Source organism: Pleurodeles waltl, chromosome 3_1 (genome assembly GCF_031143425.1).
Source record: "Pleurodeles waltl isolate 20211129_DDA chromosome 3_1, aPleWal1.hap1.20221129, whole genome shotgun sequence".
Taxonomy (NCBI): domain Eukaryota; kingdom Metazoa; phylum Chordata; class Amphibia; order Caudata; family Salamandridae; genus Pleurodeles; species Pleurodeles waltl.
In genome coordinates, this window is record NC_090440.1 from 793,467,193 (window position 1) to 793,489,364 (window position 22,172).

The 22,172-nt window shown below is 42.4% G+C and overlaps 1 protein-coding gene across 2 annotated transcripts in view; it reads left to right on the forward strand.

Annotated features, from left to right (window-relative positions):
- DENND5A (DENN domain containing 5A) overlaps window positions 1-22,172 on the forward strand; it is a 298,910-nt gene that overhangs the window by 14,637 nt on the left and 262,101 nt on the right. The window contains exons 2-4 of one of the 2 annotated variants that reach the window (XM_069223636.1): window positions 15,469-15,540; window positions 16,180-16,289; window positions 20,156-20,816. In XM_069223636.1, the coding sequence (XP_069079737.1) occupies window positions 15,469-15,540; window positions 16,180-16,289; window positions 20,156-20,816 (843 nt within the window). The remainder of the gene's footprint in view (window positions 1-15,468; window positions 15,541-16,179; window positions 16,290-20,155; window positions 20,817-22,172) is intronic. The other variant, XM_069223637.1, reaches the window with a different exon arrangement.

The following is a 22,172-nucleotide window of genomic DNA, read 5'->3' on the forward strand; positions in this document are numbered from 1 at the left end:
TCAATTTGCAATACACCTTGAACAATAATTTTTCCGGTGCACAAGGCCATCCACTGCTACATGCACAAAAAGTGTCTGAAGCTCTGTGGTCCAACTCACAGTACTAGCCCTCATCACCTTACTGTCAGTCCTTAGTATTCCTTATTCAGAAATCCTGGCATTCCTCTTGTCCCAGAAATAACTTTGATTCCACAAGTGAATATATATTTATGTAGATTTTTATAATGCTTTTACTAAGTGCTACACATAAGCATAAAAAAATAAAGAAGCCGAGCACATAATGCTATTAGGTACAATAGGAGAAATCAAGAAACATGCAATCACAGATATAGGAAAAGAAGACGAAGAACACAAGAGCTTTGAACTAGACTGTATTACGATCAGATACTTGGCTAGGCCCATGTACATATACACAAGAAGAAAATAGGTCTTGTAACAATAATTTCAATGAAGACAAACTAATTAAAACAATGAGTTTGTGAATTTTGGAGTGGTGAAACTGACAGGGTTTGGTGACTAAGGTATTCTTGAGGGTTAAAGTCCAAAAAAAGTCAAACTGAAAGCCCAGGTCACGGATAATAATGGAGAATGGGATGGTAGAAAGAGGCAAAGAAACAGGGGAGGTAGAAGATCGAGTCAGCTGGAAAGTAAAGCTTCACACTTTTATAGGAATTAAGTTTTTGGGAACATGCCTGTCCAGGTCTCAATATAAGTAACCACTTGATCTTGTAGCAAGGCAGAGAAATAGAAGAAAGTTTGGGAGATTAGTGTGTAAAAGTTGGACTCCAGGGCATGAAAAGAAATTAAAGAGAAAAGAGAAATAGAGTAGAGAGAACAGACGAGCGGGCAAAGACCTTAGCTTTTTGGAACTTTGTTTAGTTTTGGAGATATATTTAATAGTGGATAGGGTGAAAAGTTCCAACAGATTGAAAATAGTTGGTCATACACAAAGAAGGACGAAAGCTTTGACAAGAAAAAAACCACAAATCTAAGGAGGAAAGACCAGACTAGGAGAATGGAATGGTCCACTGAATCAAAGGCTGCAAAGAGATCAAGAACAATTAGAATAGAAGATTGTTTGACATAACGTGCCTGGAATAGAAAGTTGCAAACAGAAAGCAATGTGGTTTCAGTAGAATATTGAAGTGGAAATCCAGATAGAGCAGAAGAAAGAAGTCTGTGATATCAAAAAAGAAGGAAAACTGAGAGTAAACTACTCATTTCAGGATTTTTGGAAAAAAATAGGAGACGGAAAATAAGCCTACAGTTAGAAGGGTACCTGGGATCAACTTTTGATTTCTTTAGAAGATAAAGAATGGTTGCAGTTTTAAAAGAGAGAGGAAAAGACCCAGCAGACAATGATAAGTTAAAAAAGCAAACCACATAAGGATTAGGAGGTGTAAGCTAGAGCTTTGCCAGATTTGATGGGAGAGAACCTGTAGGAGATGCCTTTGGTCTGGCATCCTGAATAAGCGCCAGAACTTCATAATGTGAAACAGAAGAAAGGGAGTCTAAAATCGGAGAAGAAAATCTGCATGAATGAGATATGCCTGGAACAGATGAAGACATGTTAAAGGGGTAATAGGGAGCTTGAAGGAAGGAAGAAAAACATGAGTCCAGGAAATTTAAGAATTAAAATAGTTGGCAAAGTCATCAACACTACACTGGGAGAAGAGTGAGAGGTAGTAGCCAAATAATATTGGAGTATAGCTGGCATGAATCGAGAGCCTAAATACATTTTTGAAAATTGATTCCTTAGCTGATGTAAGCAGTAGGGTATACCTGCCATCAGCTGACAAGAAATGAGCTGGATAATCAGGCGAACTATGTTTACGCCAGAGGCATTCATTGTGGTGCAAGTTAGTACAGAGAGCAGGCAGCTAGGGTGTAAGGTCAGGGATGCCCCCTGCATTGTTATATGAGCATGCACTACTGCAGTGAGTACCCAACTGCATGCGAACATAGTATCCTAACTTTAGTTTGCGCCTACTCTAGATTATTGTGATGCTAGGACCAGAGGCCTCAGTCTGTCCCTGACAATGTGAGGTTCAAGACTTGTCCTGTGACCTTGATGGGCGCAACAAGCATGCCCTTATAGTTGACAGTGGACGACTGTCCATGTTCCAGGTGTTTCACATTAAGCAGTGATACACCAATCAGGGCAAAACTATTCTTGGCTTGCTTGTATTCCGGCTCAAGGAGGACTTGGCCTTGCAGTTCAGGCTGAACTGTTCCTACTGGAGCAGGGTCAAGACTGATTTGCATTGGGCGGGGTCCAAAATGAGGTGGCATGTGGGGCAAAAGAACAATGGGTTGGAATGCTACTCGGAGCGATTGCCAGTGATTATATTTATTGTAAGTATTCCTCCTATCAGCTTTTGTATGTTTGAGTGGAAATGTATTGCCTTTGTTCCTGTGGCTGTAGGGTGGAAATCCAGGCACTGACGTGAGGAAGATGGTGATAGTGTGTCTTTAGACATTCCATGAAGACTCGGTTGTCAAGGTGTTGCTGATTAGTATTTCCAGAGCACTTCCATTTTATAGATTGCAGGGATGAAGGGGAGACTGCAGTTTCTGTTGTCCAAGGTGAGGAGGTTCCTAGGCCAGTCTGCCCTTTTGCCTGTCTCTGACTACTGCTTCAGGAACACTGATGACGGCCAGTTGCAGGCAATACGCAGCTCACTGTGTCCAGATTGATGGGCAATCCTGAGTGGAGCCAGCCTCAGTGCTACCTGTTGTGAGAAGCATCACTTTTCACAAAGGTTGTATCTGGAGAACAGTTTGAAAAGGAAATTAAAAAAAGAACAAATCCAAGCTGGTTCTAAAGCTTGAGACACTGGATCCACAAAACTTATATAACAGTGGGACCCAACTCACCCCACTTTTTGCAATACTAATCTCCTCTTGACCAAGGAAAATAGAGCTCTGCAGAGTTTACAAAGAGCTGCTGAATACCCAGGGCTGGTGTCATCTTGACAGCCAGTCTCCCAAAGGATAGTGGGCATTACCTGAAGTCAGGAGTTTCTGCTGGAAGAGTTGAGGGTCTGATTCAAGAGCCTAGAAGCCTCCTTGTCAGCTGAGAGAGGGAATTGAATGTGCCTGGCCTTGCAGGTGGAGATACTGAGAAGAGGCATGTATGTGTTTCCAGTAAGAGACCCCCAGAGAAAGTTAATGACCCAATAGAGGGACTCTCCAACCTCTCTTCCCAGTTGCTGAAGTTAGCTTTGTCAGTCTGAGGCCAGCAGTATATAACCTGCCAGTTGGATGCGAATGAAGGACTGGTTCACTGCTGAGAGGAGAGCCTGAATTGCCCAGGGGCTGCCACTGCTAACAAGATTACCACATGGAGGCCGCAACCATCCCCGGTAGTAGAGGGAATCTTGGCTCTCTTAGGTGTAGAGAATGATTACCGAGATTAGAAGAGATTTCAGTGCCTCACTATAGAGCACAGCATTCTGTAACCCGGTAAGTCGTAATCAATGAGCTGTACAACATAGAGTTCTGCTATTAGATTAAAAGTAGTTTCTTTTCTGTGTTGTCCACTACCTTACTTGTCAGTTGTTTGAATGTTAAGCTCTGAGCTCTTCCTCTTCCAACTATCCTGAAAAGTCTGTGAATACTTGCCATCGCTACCATGAGAGTTAAGAGTGGAAAGGGTTGTACTTGACCCTGTTTGGGGTGGCCTCCGTATAAAATTATTTAGTGGGCGCGAGAGTGAGGGACTGAAAGCATTAATTTTGTGAGTGCAAGAGAATCTGAGCCAGGAGTAAGTAGCTAGTAGAGATTTATTGAAGTGTTGTTTTATGAACAGCAGAAGGCAGATTCAGAGAGCAGGGAAGTCAAGTTGTAATGGAGAAAATAGAGAGAAAAGTGGTTGAAAACAGCAGAGGAGAAGAAAAATCTTCTGCCTTATGTGAATATTGCAACCAAAAACTAGACACAGGCCAAAATGAGGTTTTCTCCCGCTTTCAATATTTTATTTTGCAGTTCAAAGTTCTTAGGTGGGCCAACAAAAATACTTCAATATATGTTTTTTAACTCTTGGGAATGTTCTTGTCCTGCTCCCTCTGTTCCCTTCAACTTCTTCCAGCCCACCAAAATTATCCTTTTCTAAAATCCCTTGGCAAATAAAGACAGAAATGGGTAATACTTTTGATTAACTGGATTTTATTCACCCTATACTGGTATTTCTGTCACCTGAAGTAATTTCAGTGCGGAAATATATGTTTGATGGCATGTGTAGCTGCAGATACACATGTTCTTCATACATCTGCCATCTAGTGTTAGGTTCGGAGTGTTACAAGGTGTTTTTCTTCTAGAAGCATTTTCGAGTCACAGGATCGAGTGGCTCCTCCTCGGTGATACGGCGCATGGGCATCGAGTACTTTGTTAGATTGTTTTCTCTCCACTGTCGGGTTCGGACGTGTATTTCTTCACTCTGTCTTCAACTTACTCTGGTCCAATACTTTTTTTCCATCTATTCTTTATTTAACGGTATTGTTATTTTGATTGCATTTTCCATCTTGCGTTCATACTTTTGTTGGGTCCAGTACTGACTGCGCACCCTTTAGGATGGGCCTCGCCCGGCCTCGGGCCTTCCTCCATGCGGCACTGAAGAAAATGCTGAACTGATGGAACAGACACCGTTTTGTTTCTGCCCTCGGTGCTACTCCAAGTTCCCCCACACTGACCATCACCAGGCGTGTAACTTGTGCCTCTCATTAGATCACCAAGAGACTACCTGTGATCCATGCTGATTGTTCCGACCGGAGAAGACCCTTCAGGACTGAAGAGAGCACAGGTTGGAGATGGCACATAAATCCCCAGAAGACACCTCAGACATCTTTGTGGAAGAACACGCTCAGAAGGAGTCAGAACAGGAGTAGGCTGTCTCCATTCAGGATTCGAACTTCGACGTTCAGTCCGACATGGAGAGCCACAAGGTAATGTTGGCGCAGCGAGTGAGTACTGTGGCCCTTCCTGCCCCACTAACACTCAAAAAAAGCCCTTAGTGAGGTCACTGGACCACCACTGCCACAAGGCCATGGTCGGTTTTGAAAGGAAATTTTGACTGCCCTGCCCGCCCGCTGGATTGGCACTAAAAAAAGCAAACACTACAGCCACATCTTCGGTATCAACCTCCTCCATTTTGGTCTGAACATTAGGCACCAAACACTCAGCACCGACTGTACAGCTCAGAATCAGTTCCTGCCCTGAAAAAGGTCCACTGACCGAAATCATCAGAACTGAAAAGTTAAGACACTATTCCCTCTGAGCAATTGGATTCTAGTCAGTCCTCCACTACGCTGTCTTCTATTGAGCCGATACTAGAAACCATGGACACTAAACAGCGCTGGTTGTATATTCAAGAAGGGACAGGACATATTGTGCCTTCCACCTCTGTTACTTTTAAGAGGAAGCTAACTTTCCAGGAGGCCTTGGACACCTCACCACCTCTGAAAAAGCACTTAAAGGACAAGGCCACCACTTCTTCAACCAATCCTTTACCCCCTCCTCCTGATTCATCATGTTCACCACTCCCACTTCCTGCTTCCCCTCCACCTCCTCATTCTCATGCTTCTCCTATTGCATGAGACCTCAACCCTCAGGGTTCACCTTTGTTTGTAGGGGAATACTTAGGGGACACACATCAAGACCCAGACCCTTGGGACCTTTATGCTCTAGATCCTATTGTTGACACAGATCCAGAATTATATCCTGCACAGCCCTCTCCTCCTGAGGATACTACTAGCTACCAACAGTTTATTGCTAGGACAGCCACTTATCACAATGTTCAGCTCCATAAAGATCAAATAGAGCAGGACTTTTTGTTTGATACCCTCGCCTCACCACCACCATTCAGTTCCTCCCTATGCTCCCAGGGAAGCTTCATCACGCACACAACATCTTTAAAGAGCCTGTCCGCTCTTTGATTATAACACCCAGGGTGGACAAGAAATACAAGCCTGCACCTTCCGACCCACTATTCATCAGGTCCCACCAGATTCGATAGTGACTACCACCGCCAGAAAGAGGGCTAACAGCCAGGCTACTGGGGACTCTACTCCACCAGAAAAGGAGAGGAAGAGGCTTGATGCGGCACACAAGAAAGTGGCTGCACAAGCAGCAAACCATTGGCGTATTGTCAGTTCACAGGCCTTGCTTTCTAGGTACGAATGGGCTCACCACAGTGATATGGAGGAGCTCTTCCAATATCTTCCAGAAGAGCAACAAAAACATGGCGAGCAGATTGTTTCAGCAGGGCAAACAATTGCGAACAATATAATTCAGTGTGCATTAGATGCTGCCGATACAGCTGCACATGGGATAAACACCAGTATCTTATTGAGGAGGCGTGCATAGCATAGATGCTCCAGCCTCAAGCCAGAAGTACAATAAGCGGTGCTTAACATGCCCTTTGACAAGGAGCATCTCTTTGTCCCTCAAGTTGACTCCACACTTGAGGAATTAAAGGAAGATACAGACACTGCAAAGGCCATGGGTGCTCTTCAGTTCCAAACACACAGGTTACACACATTGTCCAACATACAGAGGCGATTATAGAACATCAACAAACTCTGTCCCAGCCACCTCCCAAACTAAACAAGCCTCAACCTCGTACTCTCGAGGTTCTATCAGAGGGACATAATGAGGCAACAATTTCAGAAGCAAGGGCAAGAGCACTACCACCCATGGCTCATCCTTGTCAGGAAAACACTGACTATATACATTTCTCCAAACCACACACCACACCTGTAGGGGGCCACCTTCAGTATTACTGCATGCAATGAACAGACATAACATCAGATCTATGGATCCTCTCCATTATCCAACATGGTTATTGTCTGGAGCTTACTTCCATACCACCAAACATTGCCCCCCGCACACAGGTTATCTCATAAAAGAAGAAGTGCAATCTCCACTCCTCAAAGGGGCCATTACAGTATCAGGGAACAGGAGTATACTACCTATACTTCCTCATCCCCCAAAAAGACAGGTCACTCAGACCCATACTGGATCTCAGAGCCCACCACTAAATACTCTCAGAACACTTGCACATGGTTGCTCTTCAGGATGTTATTTCACACCTTCAACAAGGCAACTTCATGATAGCTCTAGATTTGAAGGATGCCTACTTCCACATCCCCATCCACCCTGCACACAGTAAATACCTAAGATTTGTGGTTACAGGAAAACATTATCAATTCAAAGTACTCCCTTTTGAAGTCACGAACGCTTCCAGGGTATTTACCAAGTGCCTAGCTGTTGTCACAGCACATCTCAGAAGTCAGAAAATACATGTGTTTCCTTACCTAGATGACTGGCTCATCAAAGCCAGCATACTACAGCAGTGTCAGTCCCACACACAAACCACAGTAAATCTTCTGCACAAATTAGGGTTCACAATCAACTTTCTCAAATCCCTCCTACAACCTCTCCAAATTCAGCCGTATCTAGGAGCCATTCTCAATGAAGAGCTGGGGTTAGAATACCCTAATACAGCCCACGTTCACAGTTTCCAGCATCTTCTTCCTCAGTTTCAGGAGAATCATACTTGCACAGTCAGGGCTGTCATGCGCCTCTTAGGGATGATGGCATCCTGTATTGCTATTGTCCCTCAAGCCAGGCTCCACATGTGTCCACTACGGCAATGTCTGTCTTGTCACTTGTCTCAGTCAGAGGATCAGCTTCAGGATCTAGTGTTGTTAGACTGCCAAACTTGCCAATCTCTGCAATGGTGGAACTCCACCAACCTATTAAAAGGGCGGCCTTTTCGAGACCCTGTGCCTCAGGTCATTCTGACTACAGATGCATCCCTCATGTGTTCTGGCGCACATCTTCAGGACTTCGCAATCCAGGGCATCTGGGATCTCAGTCACCAATCCATGCACATCAGTTATCTGGAGCTTCAAGAGGTATTTCTAGCCCTGAGAGCTTTCCTTCCTCACCTGTCACACAAAGTTGTCTTAGTCCACATGGACAACATTACAGCAATGTATTATATCCAAAAACACGGGTGGGGGAACACAGTCATTCCAGTTATCACAACTTGCACAAGCTGTATGGAAGTGGCCTCGTCACCACCACTTTCATCTACTGGCAGAGTATCTTCCAGGAACAGACAACGAGTTTGCAGACCTGCTCATCAAGGTGCATCAGCATGTCCACGAATGGGAACTTTACCTACCAGTCCTTCAAAAATGCTTCCAAAAGTGGGGAACTCCTCAAATAGACTTTTTCACCACAGTTGAGAATGAAAAATGCCCAAGCTTCACATCCAGGTACACTCACCCTCTGTTCAAGGGCAACGCTGTATGGATGAGCTGGTCAGGGATATTTTCCTACACTTTTCCACCTATCCCTCTTATTCCATTTCTGGTTCGGAAACTCAGTCAGACATCTGTCACCATGATCCTGGTAGCTCCCACTTGGGCACCTCAGCCATGGTTCACAACACTTCTGGACTTCTCGGAGGTTCCCCACGAGAAGCTCTCCAACAGGCTGGACCTTCTCACACGAGACCAAGGACAAATCATACATCAAGATCCCAAGTCACTCAACCTTGTGATATGTCTCCTGAAGTCACAGCGTTTAGTTACCTCTAGTTACCTTCTGAGTATATGGAGAGTCTTAAGGAAGCTCGTAGGCCAACAGCTAGAGCATGTTATGCAGCGAAATGGAAATGGGTTGTCTGCTACCGGCAATCCAAAAACACTGACCCCATTAAATCATCTGTTCAAGATATTGTTTCCTATTTGCTTCACTTGCAAAAAGCAAACTTGGCTTACTCTTCAATCCGATTACATCTTGAAGCCATAGCTGCATATTTACAAAACAGGCAACATACTTCTTTGTTCAGAATACCAGTTATTAAAGCCTTTATGGAAGGACTTAAGAGAGTAATCCCAACTAGACTACCCCCCTCCCAGTCCCATCCTGGAATCTCAATATCGTACCCACTAGGCTAATGGGCCCTTCTTTTGAGCAACTTCATTCATGTCCTATTCAGTTCCATTCTTGGAAGGTGGCTTTTTTAGTCACTATTACATCACTCAGATGTGTAGGTGAGCTCCAGGCATTAACTTTAGAAGAACCTTGCTTTGAAATACACAAAGACAAGGTGGTCTTCTGTACAAACCCAAGGTTCCTACCAAAAGTAGTTTCTCAATTCCACATCAATCAAACCATTGAGTTGCCGGTTTTCTTTCTGCAGCCTGATTCCGTGGGAGAAAGAGCGCTCCACAGTTTAGATGTCAAACGGGCACTCATGTTACATTGACAGGACTGAAGAGTTTAGGAAAACTAAACAGCTTTTTGTAGCTTTTTCAGTACCGCATGAGGTAAAGCAATCTCTTAAGTGCATACAAACTTGTTATGGTAAAGCAAAAAGACAGTTGCCACTAACTCCTAGAGCACATTCCACTAGGAAGAAAGGTGCCACTATGGTGTTCTTGCCAAACATTCCTTTAGTTGACATTTGTAAAGCAGCTACTTGGTCTACACTGCATACTTTTAAAAATCATTACTGTGTAGATGTACTAGAATGTCAGAAGCCAATGTAGGACAGGCTGTACTAAGAGCACTTTTCCAGACAACTGCAACTGCAACTCCCACAGGCTATCCACCCCTTTCATGAAGAGACTGCTTTACAGTCTATGCAGAGCATGTGTATCTACAGCCACACATGCCATTGAACGGAAAATGTTACTTACCCAGAATACTTCTGTTCGTGGTATGTAGTGCTGTAAATTCACATATGCCCACCCTACTCCCTGGACGCCTGTGCCATTTCAGTTACCTTATAATTGTATATATTTGTACATATGTACAAACACTTGAATGTACATCTCTTTCTCTATACTTCTCCTATACTCTATCTCACCGGCCTGCTGGAAAACAATCTAACAAAGGACTCCATGCCCATGAACAGTATCACAGAGGCGGAGGAGCCACTCGATCCCATGACTCGAAAATGCTTATCGAAGAAAAACACCTTGTAACACTCCAAACCCAACACTAGATGGCTGAAGTATGCAGAGCATGTAAATCTATAGCACTACATGCCACAAACAGATGTCTACTGGGTAAGTACATTTTTTTTATATAGATATATATTTAAATGTAACTGGCAGATGGCAGTAGGTAGTTATGTTAGGACGTAGTTTCCATATGAACAGTGTTTTTTGTTTTGTCAATAACTTTGGCACTGTTTGATGAATCTCCACAAATTTTTCAAAATTAGTATGCCACTCACTTCAGCTGCTGTCTTTAAAGTTTTGGGGTGATTTGACAAGTGGGGGCGAGAAAAAGGGAGGGGTCCCAAAACATGTTTTCCCCATAGGGTCTCTAGACACAACTACAGCCCAAACCACTGACCGGTATTACATTAAATGTGTCAGGAAGCTAGATCTTGGTTTGCAGATCGTGCTTTTTATTTTTTGGTTTAAATCCGCATGTATGGCCCCAGGGAACACTATCTCCCTGGGGACTGCCACCCCCAAGGGCCTGCTCCTGCTATCTCCTGAGGTGCCCACCCTCAGGAAATAACGGTTTACTGCCCACAGGGGCACACAGCCCCTCTCCCCTCCTAATAATTAACTGTGCCCCGGGAATGGGGTCCCCAGGGGCAAAATTGGCCCAGGAATGGGGTGGTCGCGAGACCCCCTCTCCGTTAAAATATTTGAGTAGCCCCCGAGTTACGAGGGTTCCTGGGGTCAAAATCAGACCAGATTTGCTGTACCCCAGGGTTGGGGGGCCATGAGGCCCAAATCGGGCAGGGAGGGGGACCTATCGAGGGTTGGCCGCAGGCCCTGTGGCCAACACCCACTACACACAGCCAAAGGCCTTGCGTCGCATGGGGTTGGGTGCTTATACGGGGTTTTCGGTCATGCGCTGTGGTTGTTGGATTAACGTAAAGTAATTAAATATTACTTAATGTGAAAAAAACATAGAAATTCACTGGAAAAACTAAAGGTTATAGGAACATTATAGTTAGGAAATAGAATTTAATAAACATAGAAATTCACTTAAAAAAACAATGGTTGCAGGTATGTTAAAGTTAGGGTCAGATTTTGCTTGTACGAAACCATAGTAATTCAGCAGTTATAGTGATGATTGTCTCAAGTAACTATAACTCGTGCTCTACGATAACTATAACTCTGGAGCACATGGGGTGCCATGTTGGCTCCTTTGACTGTTCCACGGGACCGCTGCAAAACCACACAAAATTGTTTTTGTTTTTTGCCTCTCTAGGCTATGCGGTCAGGGTATCCCCATATAGGCCTCCTATATGTCCTTTGTGTGTTTTTTTCAGAGACTGGGTGAGTCTTCTAATGGCAGCCACAATATTTTTTTCATGGTGTGACCACCAATCACATCGCTCAGTCCCATGGGACCAGCACCATCAGAATGTAGGAGTTCTGCGGGAGTACTGCAGGGACACATATCACAATTTTTAAGCCTTAGTTTCTCTAAAACATCTGGAAATATTTACACCAGCTGAGGGTGAAACTAAAAGCAAAACAGTGAAAATGCTTTAGTTACATACACGAAGCATGAATAATCTCAATTTTTAGTCCTAATGCCCAAACACAACCTGGAGGATCATAACAAAGGAAATTTGACTTGGGGAGCTTTTTTTATACTACAATTTAGCATGTGTACGTAAATGAGACTGAATCACATGTTGATTGGCCTATCCCACTTTCCTCCTTTTGCCTGCTGGCCATTGATATATATAAATATACTTTAACAATTTACTGCTCCTGACTACACTGATTTGTAATTTTTATACATATCAGTTTTTTAATTTTAGGTTCTAGCCACTAATTGTGGACAAGCCAGCTCAGCATTGCCTAGAAACATTTCCTAAATGCTTTGTTTTTCTTCAGATTGGTTTGCTTTACCTGTTCCCCATTATAATTATTTTTTATGTTTTCTTAATCTAAATGGAAATCTTTTTTCAACCGATTTTATTAAGTGTTTTCCGTGTTGGAGATGTAATCATACATAGCTAGAATCATATATTTATTTTTTCAGTGTAATATTCATGTACATATAAAATACAACTATTTTGCTAACGCATCATGCCACTCACTCATTTAAAGTTATAAACCTTGTGCACTGAGGGAAGTAATCATGTGGTGCTGTCACTGCTGCAGGGAATAATATTCAGTTACGGAAATCATAGGGGCTAGCAGAACCACAAGGAGTGCGTTTTAGGCGGTCCTGACATCTTCCAGTAGGAGGCATCCAGCCATTTACCAATGAACTGTCCTTGCCAAAGGGAGGAATAACCAGACCCTATTGCCTAGTGCACCTAAGGCAGTTTATCATGTACTGAGGTGTTCATGAAACCTAATAGTACCTCTTCCCAAGCTAAACAGTGTTCTTTTACCTCTGCCTTGGTGCCTTTCTGATCTGAGGGGCTCTCCCCAACCTATCTATGGTGCGCAAAATATCCTTTCAGCAAAACTACGTGAAATTACGTGTAACTATGAGAAATGCAAATCTGCCATTTCGCGGTACATTTGAGCTCTAAATGTGTCCTTGCGTCAAAAATGTTGCTAGCAACTCAAGAGTTTATTTTGTGGGTAGCAGACTGTCCTGAAGGCTTTCCCATTATAATGCGTGGTTTTACATTTCATACTTAAAAGGACCATATTGTCTTTGTGCTACCTGCTGATTTGTTGTGAAACATTTCATATTGCCTCTGTTGTTTGTAACTAGAAGCACTTCTATGAAAGAAAGTTTATTATAATAACGGGAGGTTTTGGTCATTAAAGGACATTTTTGCTAGATTTATTCTACATGACAAACAAATAATTTTGTTTACCATTCAGTGCTTGTGTATGCTTTTTTACCCACGACTTCTAACTGAAGAAAATCAACTTTAATTTTTCATTTCTTAAATTGAATACAATTAAATTAATTGTTGATCCGTTATAAGAACAGAAAGTAGCATTCCAATCTATCTGTTTTACCACTTTGCCACTCTCATTGGAGGACTGCCTTACTCAGCAACCAGTTTTGACCCAGCTCCTCAAAGGAACAGCCCACCCGAATGGCAAGGCAAGGCCCTCTCCAATTACTGGCCCATATCTCTGTCCCCATTCCTATCTACTGTACCCATCAATAAAAATATATTTGCTACGCTGTGCAAAAAAAGATAGAAGTTGATCATGAACATTTTTGATCATCATGTACAGGCTAGGCAGCTATTGGCCACCCATGGGATGCTTATGAACATAAATATTATGTTTACTCATTTGTTCATACGTTCTACTGGAAAAGAACTAAACTTGAACAACCAAAGCATAGCCATAGAATTAATTGAATGTTCCTATACATGTTAATCAAGACACAGTTATAGCAATTTACCTACAGAACGTACTTGGGTTAAAATATGTATATTTTGTGTAAGGAACATGTTTGTTTTAAAATATTGTTACTTTTTAATATTTACCTATACGTGGTGTTTTGTATGCATTTTAAGCTGTATTTGAAAACGTTTCAAACCAAAAAAGAATCTAGGGCCAGATGTAGGAAGATTGGATTTTGCGACTCGGAAATTGCGAGTCGGTGCAACTCGCAATTTCCGAGTCGCAAAATCATATGCAGAATTGTGTCTCAGACACCTTCTGCGAATCGCAAGGGGGTCGCAAAGACCCACCTCATTAATATTAATGAGGTGGGTCGCAATTTGCGACCCCCTTGCGATTCCCTGCACTCACAGGGATGGTGGCCTGCTGGAGACAGCAGACCTCCATGTCTGTGACTGCTTTTTTAATAAAGCAGTTTTTTTTTTTTGTATTGTAGCCCGTTTTCCTTAAAGGAAAACGAGCTGCAATACAAAAGAAAAAATGAAACTATTTGGTTTCGTTTTTTCAGAGTAGGCAGTAGTCCATTAGACCCCTTCCCTTTTGCGAATGAGTTAGCACCCACTTGACATGGGTGCTAACTGCGAATTGCTTTGCGACCGCGTTCGCGGTCACAAAGCAATTCTGCATCGCGGTGCGAATCGCAAATAGGAAGGGAACACCCCTTCCTATCTGCGAGTTTGCGTCATGCAAAATGCTTCGTACATCTGGCACCTAGTCATCAATTCAGTCGTGTTATCTGTACTCTAAAACCTTGTATTCAATTATCTGCAACTGGAGTGGATACTTCCTTCCAAACCCTTGATTCATCCTGCCATTCTGGAGCTGATCCACATTTCTCAACTCTCTCATCAGTAATACATGCCGAAGAATAGTTGAACTAGCTTGAGGGGAAATGGAAAATTACCTAAATTGGCAGCAGAAGCAATCGTCTCCTATTTTCGACGTTTCGTAGTCGTCATGACGTGTAAGAATAGGAATGAAGTACTGATCATTTTGCAAATGTGTCTTACCATCTCCGTCTGGATTTCACTTTTAACACAGGAATTGATTAACGCAATTGGATAATATATCTCAATATTGTGACTTTGACTGCTGTGAATATAACAATAATATCAGTTGCTAAGTCTTGGTCATGCTGGCCGCGCCTAGTGCTTGATAAGCAAACTTACAAGGGGACGCGCATAGGTCGATGAACCTTTTGATTCGTATGGAGTAACCAAGCTATGATGTGACCAATGGTTCTCAATAATCAATACACAAAATTCAATGACAATTAATTTAGTCATTAATCAGCAATTAATAATCATCACACCATGACCTTCCAGTCATGAATAATCACAACTCAGTATACGTTTTAGTAATTTTATTTCCCTATTAGTTACAAAACTAAGTCATGAGATTAGTTCAACCTTTATTCAATTCAAGCTAAATTCTGCATTAATTCATTAGAAGGCACCAAAAACATAACCTAACAGAACTTGCATCAGAGTACATTTTAAAGCATTAGCATGAGTCAACAAATGAATCAAAGACAAATGAGTCAACATGTGTAATATAGTTCAGCAAATCAGTCCATCAACCATTTGTCTCTGTGATCTGTCAGTAGTCATAGGGCAGAAACCCTCACCTAACCCAGATTAACATCGGCATGTGGGACTTCATGCAAAACAATTTAGAACAAAAATTTAGAAAACATCTAGCTAAAAAAAACTACTTAGACAGTGCAGTTGGTACCTAGAAAGAAAAGGCACAAAAAGATAATTCAGTCACATTGTCATATCTACCTATCCTCGGTATGGATCAGCAACAAAGTCAGTCTTCGTCTTCAGGTCATCAGTCGATCAGCATCACATCAGACTCTCCTCCAGAGAGTATGAGCCCAATGACAGAATCTCAAATCACTAATGCAGATATTGTGAACAAGCCCCCTTAGTTTACAGTACCATAGTCGTGGAAACAATGTCAAATAGGTTTTTGGGAAAGACAGTATGCGTAGCATTTAATTTGGCAACTGCAATCTTTTAGTAACTTTTCAAGTTTATAGTTTATTACTTTGTAATGTGTTGTTATTTTATCTGTTATATAGCATTATGCGAGTACATACAGGCTTCAAAAGCACGAGATGGTGTCGGCCGTTTTATATCAAGCGCAGCTGAAGGTAAAATAATGCCAAATGAAGCAGAATGTCTTTCTGTTTCTTCTGCAGCCACCTGCTTGGTGGCATTTCTTGGACTTCCACTTTTAACTTTAAGATTCTTTTCATGTACTTTTCTTCAAAGTTCGCTGTTGTAGAAGGTGGTGGATTTTAATATTACTTTGGTGCTTTGATTGGAAAAAAATAGCAAAAGCCTTCATTGGTTTTCAAAGCTTACACTATGCTAGTTTTGTTTGTAATTTCAAACTTTTATGCATGTTGTTTATTGTCTGGTTGTGCTTTCCTTTAATGCAAATGTTTAAAGCAAATGTTTTAAACACTTTAAAACATGTTTTCATCAAGACATCAATTTTTTTTAATGTCAGGTAAATTGCAAACTACTGATTTGGTACTACAGTTCTGATTCCATAAGGATCTGAGTTAAAGGAAGGCACAAATGAATAATCTTGTACACTGCTACTAATCTCACGGTTTGTTTTCTTTTGGGCAATAACGCCTGCACTTCGACTCCTCTTCTGTGTTCTCCTTTGACATGCAAATTTGATTCCTAACTGGTTTTGTCCTGATTTTCTACCTTTTTTCCTATTGTTTGAACATGAAAGTATGCAAAATAATTGTAACCTTTGTGTTGTTTTCTTCTAGGGGAGAATTTTGAACAGACTCCTCTAAGACGCACTTTTAAGTCTAAAGTTCTTGCGCATTACCCAGAGAATGTAGAATGGAATCCTTATGATCAGGATGCAGTGGGAATGGTTTGTATCACATTTCTATGCTTAATTTTTACTTGAGTGGCATTTCTGCTACGAGGAAGAGGCTGGTGTGCTTAATCAAAATATCTTTCAGCTTCATATATGTAGTTTTTGTTAGTCTTCAACAAAGCAGAATTGCGCCTCTCTGTGGAATATGCAAATGTATTATATCATTCACTGATATTCCCGATCTTTCAGATTCCGAGCTTGATTCATATCCTCAATATAATTTATACGTTAAGCCTACTAGCCAATGCATGCACTTTCTGTTACAAAACATGTTTTGGCTTACCAAGATCATAGAGAAACTTGGAGTCCTCCCATTGCTTAAAATTGATTGGCTTTCCTGTCACTTTCGTTTGGCTGCTTCTTATTCATGTCATAGCTTGTCAATCTTGTGTTTTGCGCATTGCCTATTACCATCTCTTTGGTTGACTGGCATCTCTGCTTCCACTGCTTGCTTTCCAAGCACAGAATTGTATTCTTTGATGCTAAGTAGTCCATAAAAGTGCATATGTTTTTGAGATCTCTCCCTCTCCCCCTGCACTTGTGATGCTCTCTGTCACCAGTGTGCTTCTCTCCGCCCCTTTCCTATTGTTCTCGCCTGTGTGTTTCTCCCCATTGCTTCCTGCACGCTCCATGTTGCTTACTCCCACTCACGCCCTTCTTCTCTCTCCCCATTGTTCTTCCCCCACCTGCACCCTCCCTTTTACTTTCCCCACCCTGTGTTGCTTCTATGTAACTCCCACCCTCCCGGTGTTGCTTCAGAGTCCCATATTGTTTCCTCACCCCGTGCCCTTCCCTATTTTGCTTTTGTTTACACCTCTCCTTTCCCCGTGTTGCTTAGGTGTCCTGTGTTGTTTCAGTGTCCCCCGCCCCCAGTGCTGCTTAGGTGTCCTCCACCCTCCACTGTATTGCTTCCCCTACAACTTGGATCGGTAATTAAAAAGGGGGAAAAAGGCACCACCATCATTTTGTAGGCTCACAGGCGTGGTACTTGTGCCTACAGAATGATGCGGGCAGCAGCATCAAAGGCTTTAAAAAAAAAAAGAAGCCTTTACACATGATGCACAGCATCTGAGATGATGTGCAGCATGGCTAAAAGCTATTTGCAAACCCAATAGCCCACAAAGGAGAGACCAATTGGCTCTGCTATTGCTTGCTTGTTTGTGCAGTGTTTCTGTGACATTTTCCATCTTCTCATGCTTCACTGAGCCTTTTTTGTACTGCTGCTGTGGTGGCCTTCACCATGCTTCCTTTATTTGCCATTACTATTTAATTATCACAGAGAAGGGAGGAATTCCTTCAAGATTTTATTTGTTCAACAATATAAAACATTGGTTTGTTGTTTTTGACGGCTGACATTAAAACATACATTGTAATAAATTGTAATTTGGTTAGATTTGTATTGCTGACTATCAAATCACTTGTTTCTGGTGTCATCCTACATGCATTTGCTAGTATCATCTTGAGGTGATGCAAAAGAAAGTCCCATGTACAAAACAAGTTTGTCTCCTTATGAAGCCTCTCTTTGACAGCTAAAGTGGTCAAGGGGACCTGTAAATTCTGACACTGTATGTAAAGAGCTTTGACGTAATCATATTTTATTGTGCAAATATTTCAAATGTTTACCATTTATTCACTCAACAAAGAGAAAAGAAAAAACCTTTACAAATGATTAAGCTGAGCAGGGCTAGTACCAGGAGTTATGTGGGCAAGCATATAAAGTGCACTGTAAAACTTACAGTGTGTAATGCTCTAGGAAGTGCCTAGAATTATAGCAGCAAATATGTATAATGCTTGATGATGGCAGAAGTGTCCATAAAGTGCATCCACTTTAAAAAGGATTATAGCAGCAAACAAATAAAGTGCTCGACAATGACTGAAATGTCCATAAAGTGTGTTAAACCCAATTATGACAACAAACAAACAAAGACATTCACCCCAGAGTATAAAAGTGCCTTAGAGTGGCATTAAAAGCTTAAAAATACAGTTATTTGAAAAAAGGCTAATAGTTAAAAAGTTCAAACTGATCAAGAGATGGCCTTAAATAGGGAGCTGTAGGTCAACTGTTGGTTGCGAATGTAAGTGTTGCCGAGGATCATAAAAACGGCGACCACCACATGCCGCCAATAACTTGCTGAGGTGGAAGTAGTTTATTCTGTGCAGGGTCTGCCTAGACTTGTTATGTTCCTTTAAGCAATTCTTGTGTGAGGCTGATATATTTGCCAAATTTGGCCAGTTTCATTGGGACTGTGGTGGTAAAAACAAAGTTCCTCACCTTGTTGCAAGATCGCTGTGTTAAAAAAAAAGTTGTTTTAGCAGGGTGCGCTGGGCACATAGCATTGCCGGACAGTAGCATAACAAGTGATTAAAAGACTCAAACTTATATCCACAAAGCGTGCAGTTGGTAATCTTGGAAAGGAAGGGCCATTTAGGGTTCTGTTCTTTAATCTGGAGGTCCTTCAGCTCAGCAGCCAAGATTTGCTTAAGAAAAGCTTTCCCAATTGAGCATTGGAGATACGGTTGGGGCTCAGACAGTGCAGTTGTTTGGTAATGTACAGTGATACCACTGCTTGTAATGGTGAGGTGCTCTTCAACTTGTCCAGGTCACTTGACTTCTAAAGCAATCAAATCTGGGTTTTTTCAGAATCTATTGACACAAAAAATATTTTTGCTATTAGCCAATTTTTTTTAGATTGATGAGGACCTGTAAGCTTTCCCCAAAAAAAGTTCTGCAAAAACCATGACAAAACAAAGCAAGCATTGATAAAATCATAAGGATGGTGGCCAACGTCAGTCCTACTGGCTTTGCCAATATTTGCTTTAAAATGTTGGCAGTTCTTGTATTCATAAATGGACAACATTATTTTGTCAATTATTGAGAAAAACCATGGTACTGCAGATGAATCTCATTAAAATAGCAATATAAGTTTAGGCCCTCATTCTGACCCTGGCGGTCCTAAACCGCCAGGGCCACGGGCAACGGAAGCACTGCCAACAGGCTGGCGGTGCTTCAGTGCCCATTCTGACCGCGGCGGTAAAGCCGCGGTCAGAAAAGGGGATCCGGCGGTTTCCCGCCGGATTTCCCCTGGGCCAGAGAATCCTCCATGGCGGCGCTGCAAGCATGGGGATTCCGACCCCCTTCCCGCCATCCTGTTCCTGGCGGTAAAACCCGCCAGGAACAGGATGGCGGGAACGGGTGTCGTGGGGCCCCTGGGGGCCCCTGCACTGCCCAATGCTACTGGCATGGGCAGTGCAGGGGCCCCCTAACAGGGCCCCACAAAGATTTTCACTGTCTGCTATGCAGACAGTGAAAATCGCGACGGGTGCTACTGCACCCGTCGCACCCCTGCAACTCTGCCGGCTCCATTCGGAGCCGGCTTCCTCGTTGCAGGGGCTTTCCCGCTGGGCCGGCGGGCGATCTTCTGGCGATCGCCCGCCGGCCCAGCGGGAAAGTCAAAATGACCCCCGCGGTCTATTGACCGCGGTGCGGTCTTTCGGCGGTTTCCGCCCGGTGGGCGGCGCCCGCCGCCCGCCGGGCTCAGAATGAGCCCCTTAGACTGGAAACTTTGCTCTGTTCACTGAATCATGGACACCACAGGCTCTATGAATATGCAAATAAGTTTAAAAATGGGGAAATCCTAGTAAATCCCAAAACGCTATTTTTCATGTTCTCAGCACAATATCCTCTGTGCATTGCACACATTGGCATTCATACCTGAGAAGCTGCCCTTCTAAGTATTAGGTGGGATCATGGCACATTGAATCTTAGGTCTCCAATTCTAAAAAAAAAAGTCATAAACACTACACTAGCCGTGTTTGTAGTAGAACAATGTTTGACTGATATGTTCTTTATGTTTTTACAGCTTTGCATGCCCAAAGGGCTTTCCTTCAAGACACAGGCTGACCCAAGAGATCCTCAGTTCCATTCATTTATCATCACGCGGGAAGATGGCTCAAGAACATTTGGATTTGCTCTCACATTTTATGAAGAAGTAACCAGCAAACAAATTTGTAGTGCAATGCAGACGTTATATCATATGCACAATGCTGAATATGACATAATTCATACTCCATCTACCAATGGCAAAGACAGTGATAGCAGCCTAGAAGACTGCAATGAAATCCCAGTATCAAAACTGCAACGCTTCAACTCTTATGACATTTCTCGAGATACTTTGTATGTCTCTAAATGCATTTGCCTCATCACTCCAATGTCATTCATGAAAGCCTGCAAAAAAGTGCTGGAGCAACTTCATCGAGCTGTGACATCCCTCCAACCGCCACCATTGCCCTTAGAAAGTTACATATACAATATTCTTTATGAAGTCCCTCTTCCTCCAGCAGGGAGATCTTTAAAGTTTTCGGGTGTCTATGGACCAATTATTTGCCAGAGGCCAAGCACCAGTGAACTGCCGCTGTTTGACTTTCCAGTAAAAGATGTTTTTGAACTACTCGGAGTAGAGAACGTGGTGCAGCTTTTCACCTGTGCTCTACTAGAGTTTCAGATATTGCTGTATTCCCAACGTAAGTAGATGGTTTATCTTACATTATGAAACTGTGTGATATACAAAACATCTATTGCACCCTATAGAAATGTTATAACTTATATCGAGAAATAACACAACTATACGAGTTGTAAAAATGAAAATAATATGGATTAATTATGTACTGACATCAGAAGTTCATATTGCTAACACACTCCTCACATCAGTTGACCTCCATTTAGGACTGAAGATGGGTTGAGAAGCATGATGGAATGGGAATAACAATCTTGTGTGCACATAAGAACAATTGGTGGCAGGTTTGAAAAGGGCTCAGGGTGCAATACCCTGTAGTGCTCTGGCTTTTTTGAATAGCCTGAATCCAGATATTATATGTGAAATTGCTCTATTCGTGAAACCACTGGCCATCAAAGAAACAGAGTACCAAAAAGCTCAACAACTTACAATTAAGAGTAAGTGTGAGGCAACCAGGGTAAGGACAGAGATTAAGTATGCTGCGAAAGCGCTGCAACAGTTGAGAACATGAATGGTTATTTTAAATAGGACTCGTGATCTTTGTCTGTTCTCAGTTCCTGTGAATCTATGTAAATCAGAAGTGTGTCTGAGTAAATGTTGATGTGCAGCCTTGGCTCACAGTCGCACCGACCCCCTAATGCACTGTGCATACTAGTTACTGTGACTATCTTTTTTATATATTCATTCGACTTGTTTTTATGTTTCTCTATGAGCACAATCTATTGAAGCAGCCAAAGGGCAGGGAGCCAATTATACGTTAAATGGTGTACACTTTAAGCATTTTATTGGTGGTGTTTTTCTTGGAGAAGCATATTTAAGCAATCAAGAAGTTACAGTTTAGATTGCGTGCTTCCTTTAATGTCCTGAAGACTTCACAGCTGGATATGTTTGTGCTACAGGCAGCCAAGGATGCTTTACTGATTCTCTACTGACTGAAAATAAGTGCTAAATACATGTAATTGGTCTTCTTGTTTAAGTAATACTAACAGAGATTTGCCACTGAACATTTTTTCTCTCTGTGGTTGAGTTGTAGATAAACTTGTTTTAAACCGTAGAGCAAGGGCTCCAGATTCTTCTTCTGGATGATACTGTCTTGGCCTGAGTGACTGATGGTGTGGCCCCAAATTATATTTCTCCAAACCATTGAGGCACAACCAGAGAAGCTGATCCTTTGGGTGCCTCTGTTGTCTATTGAAAGAGGTAACTCCAGGGAAGCAGCGCTGAGCGATCACTGCCATCTCTGCTTCAGCACCTTCTTGCTTTGGTCATTCCAATAGACAATATAGAGTAGCTGTGACAGCATTCATTCAGTTGATCACCAATACTCTAGCTCCAACACTGATATAAAAATCACAGTAGTGAA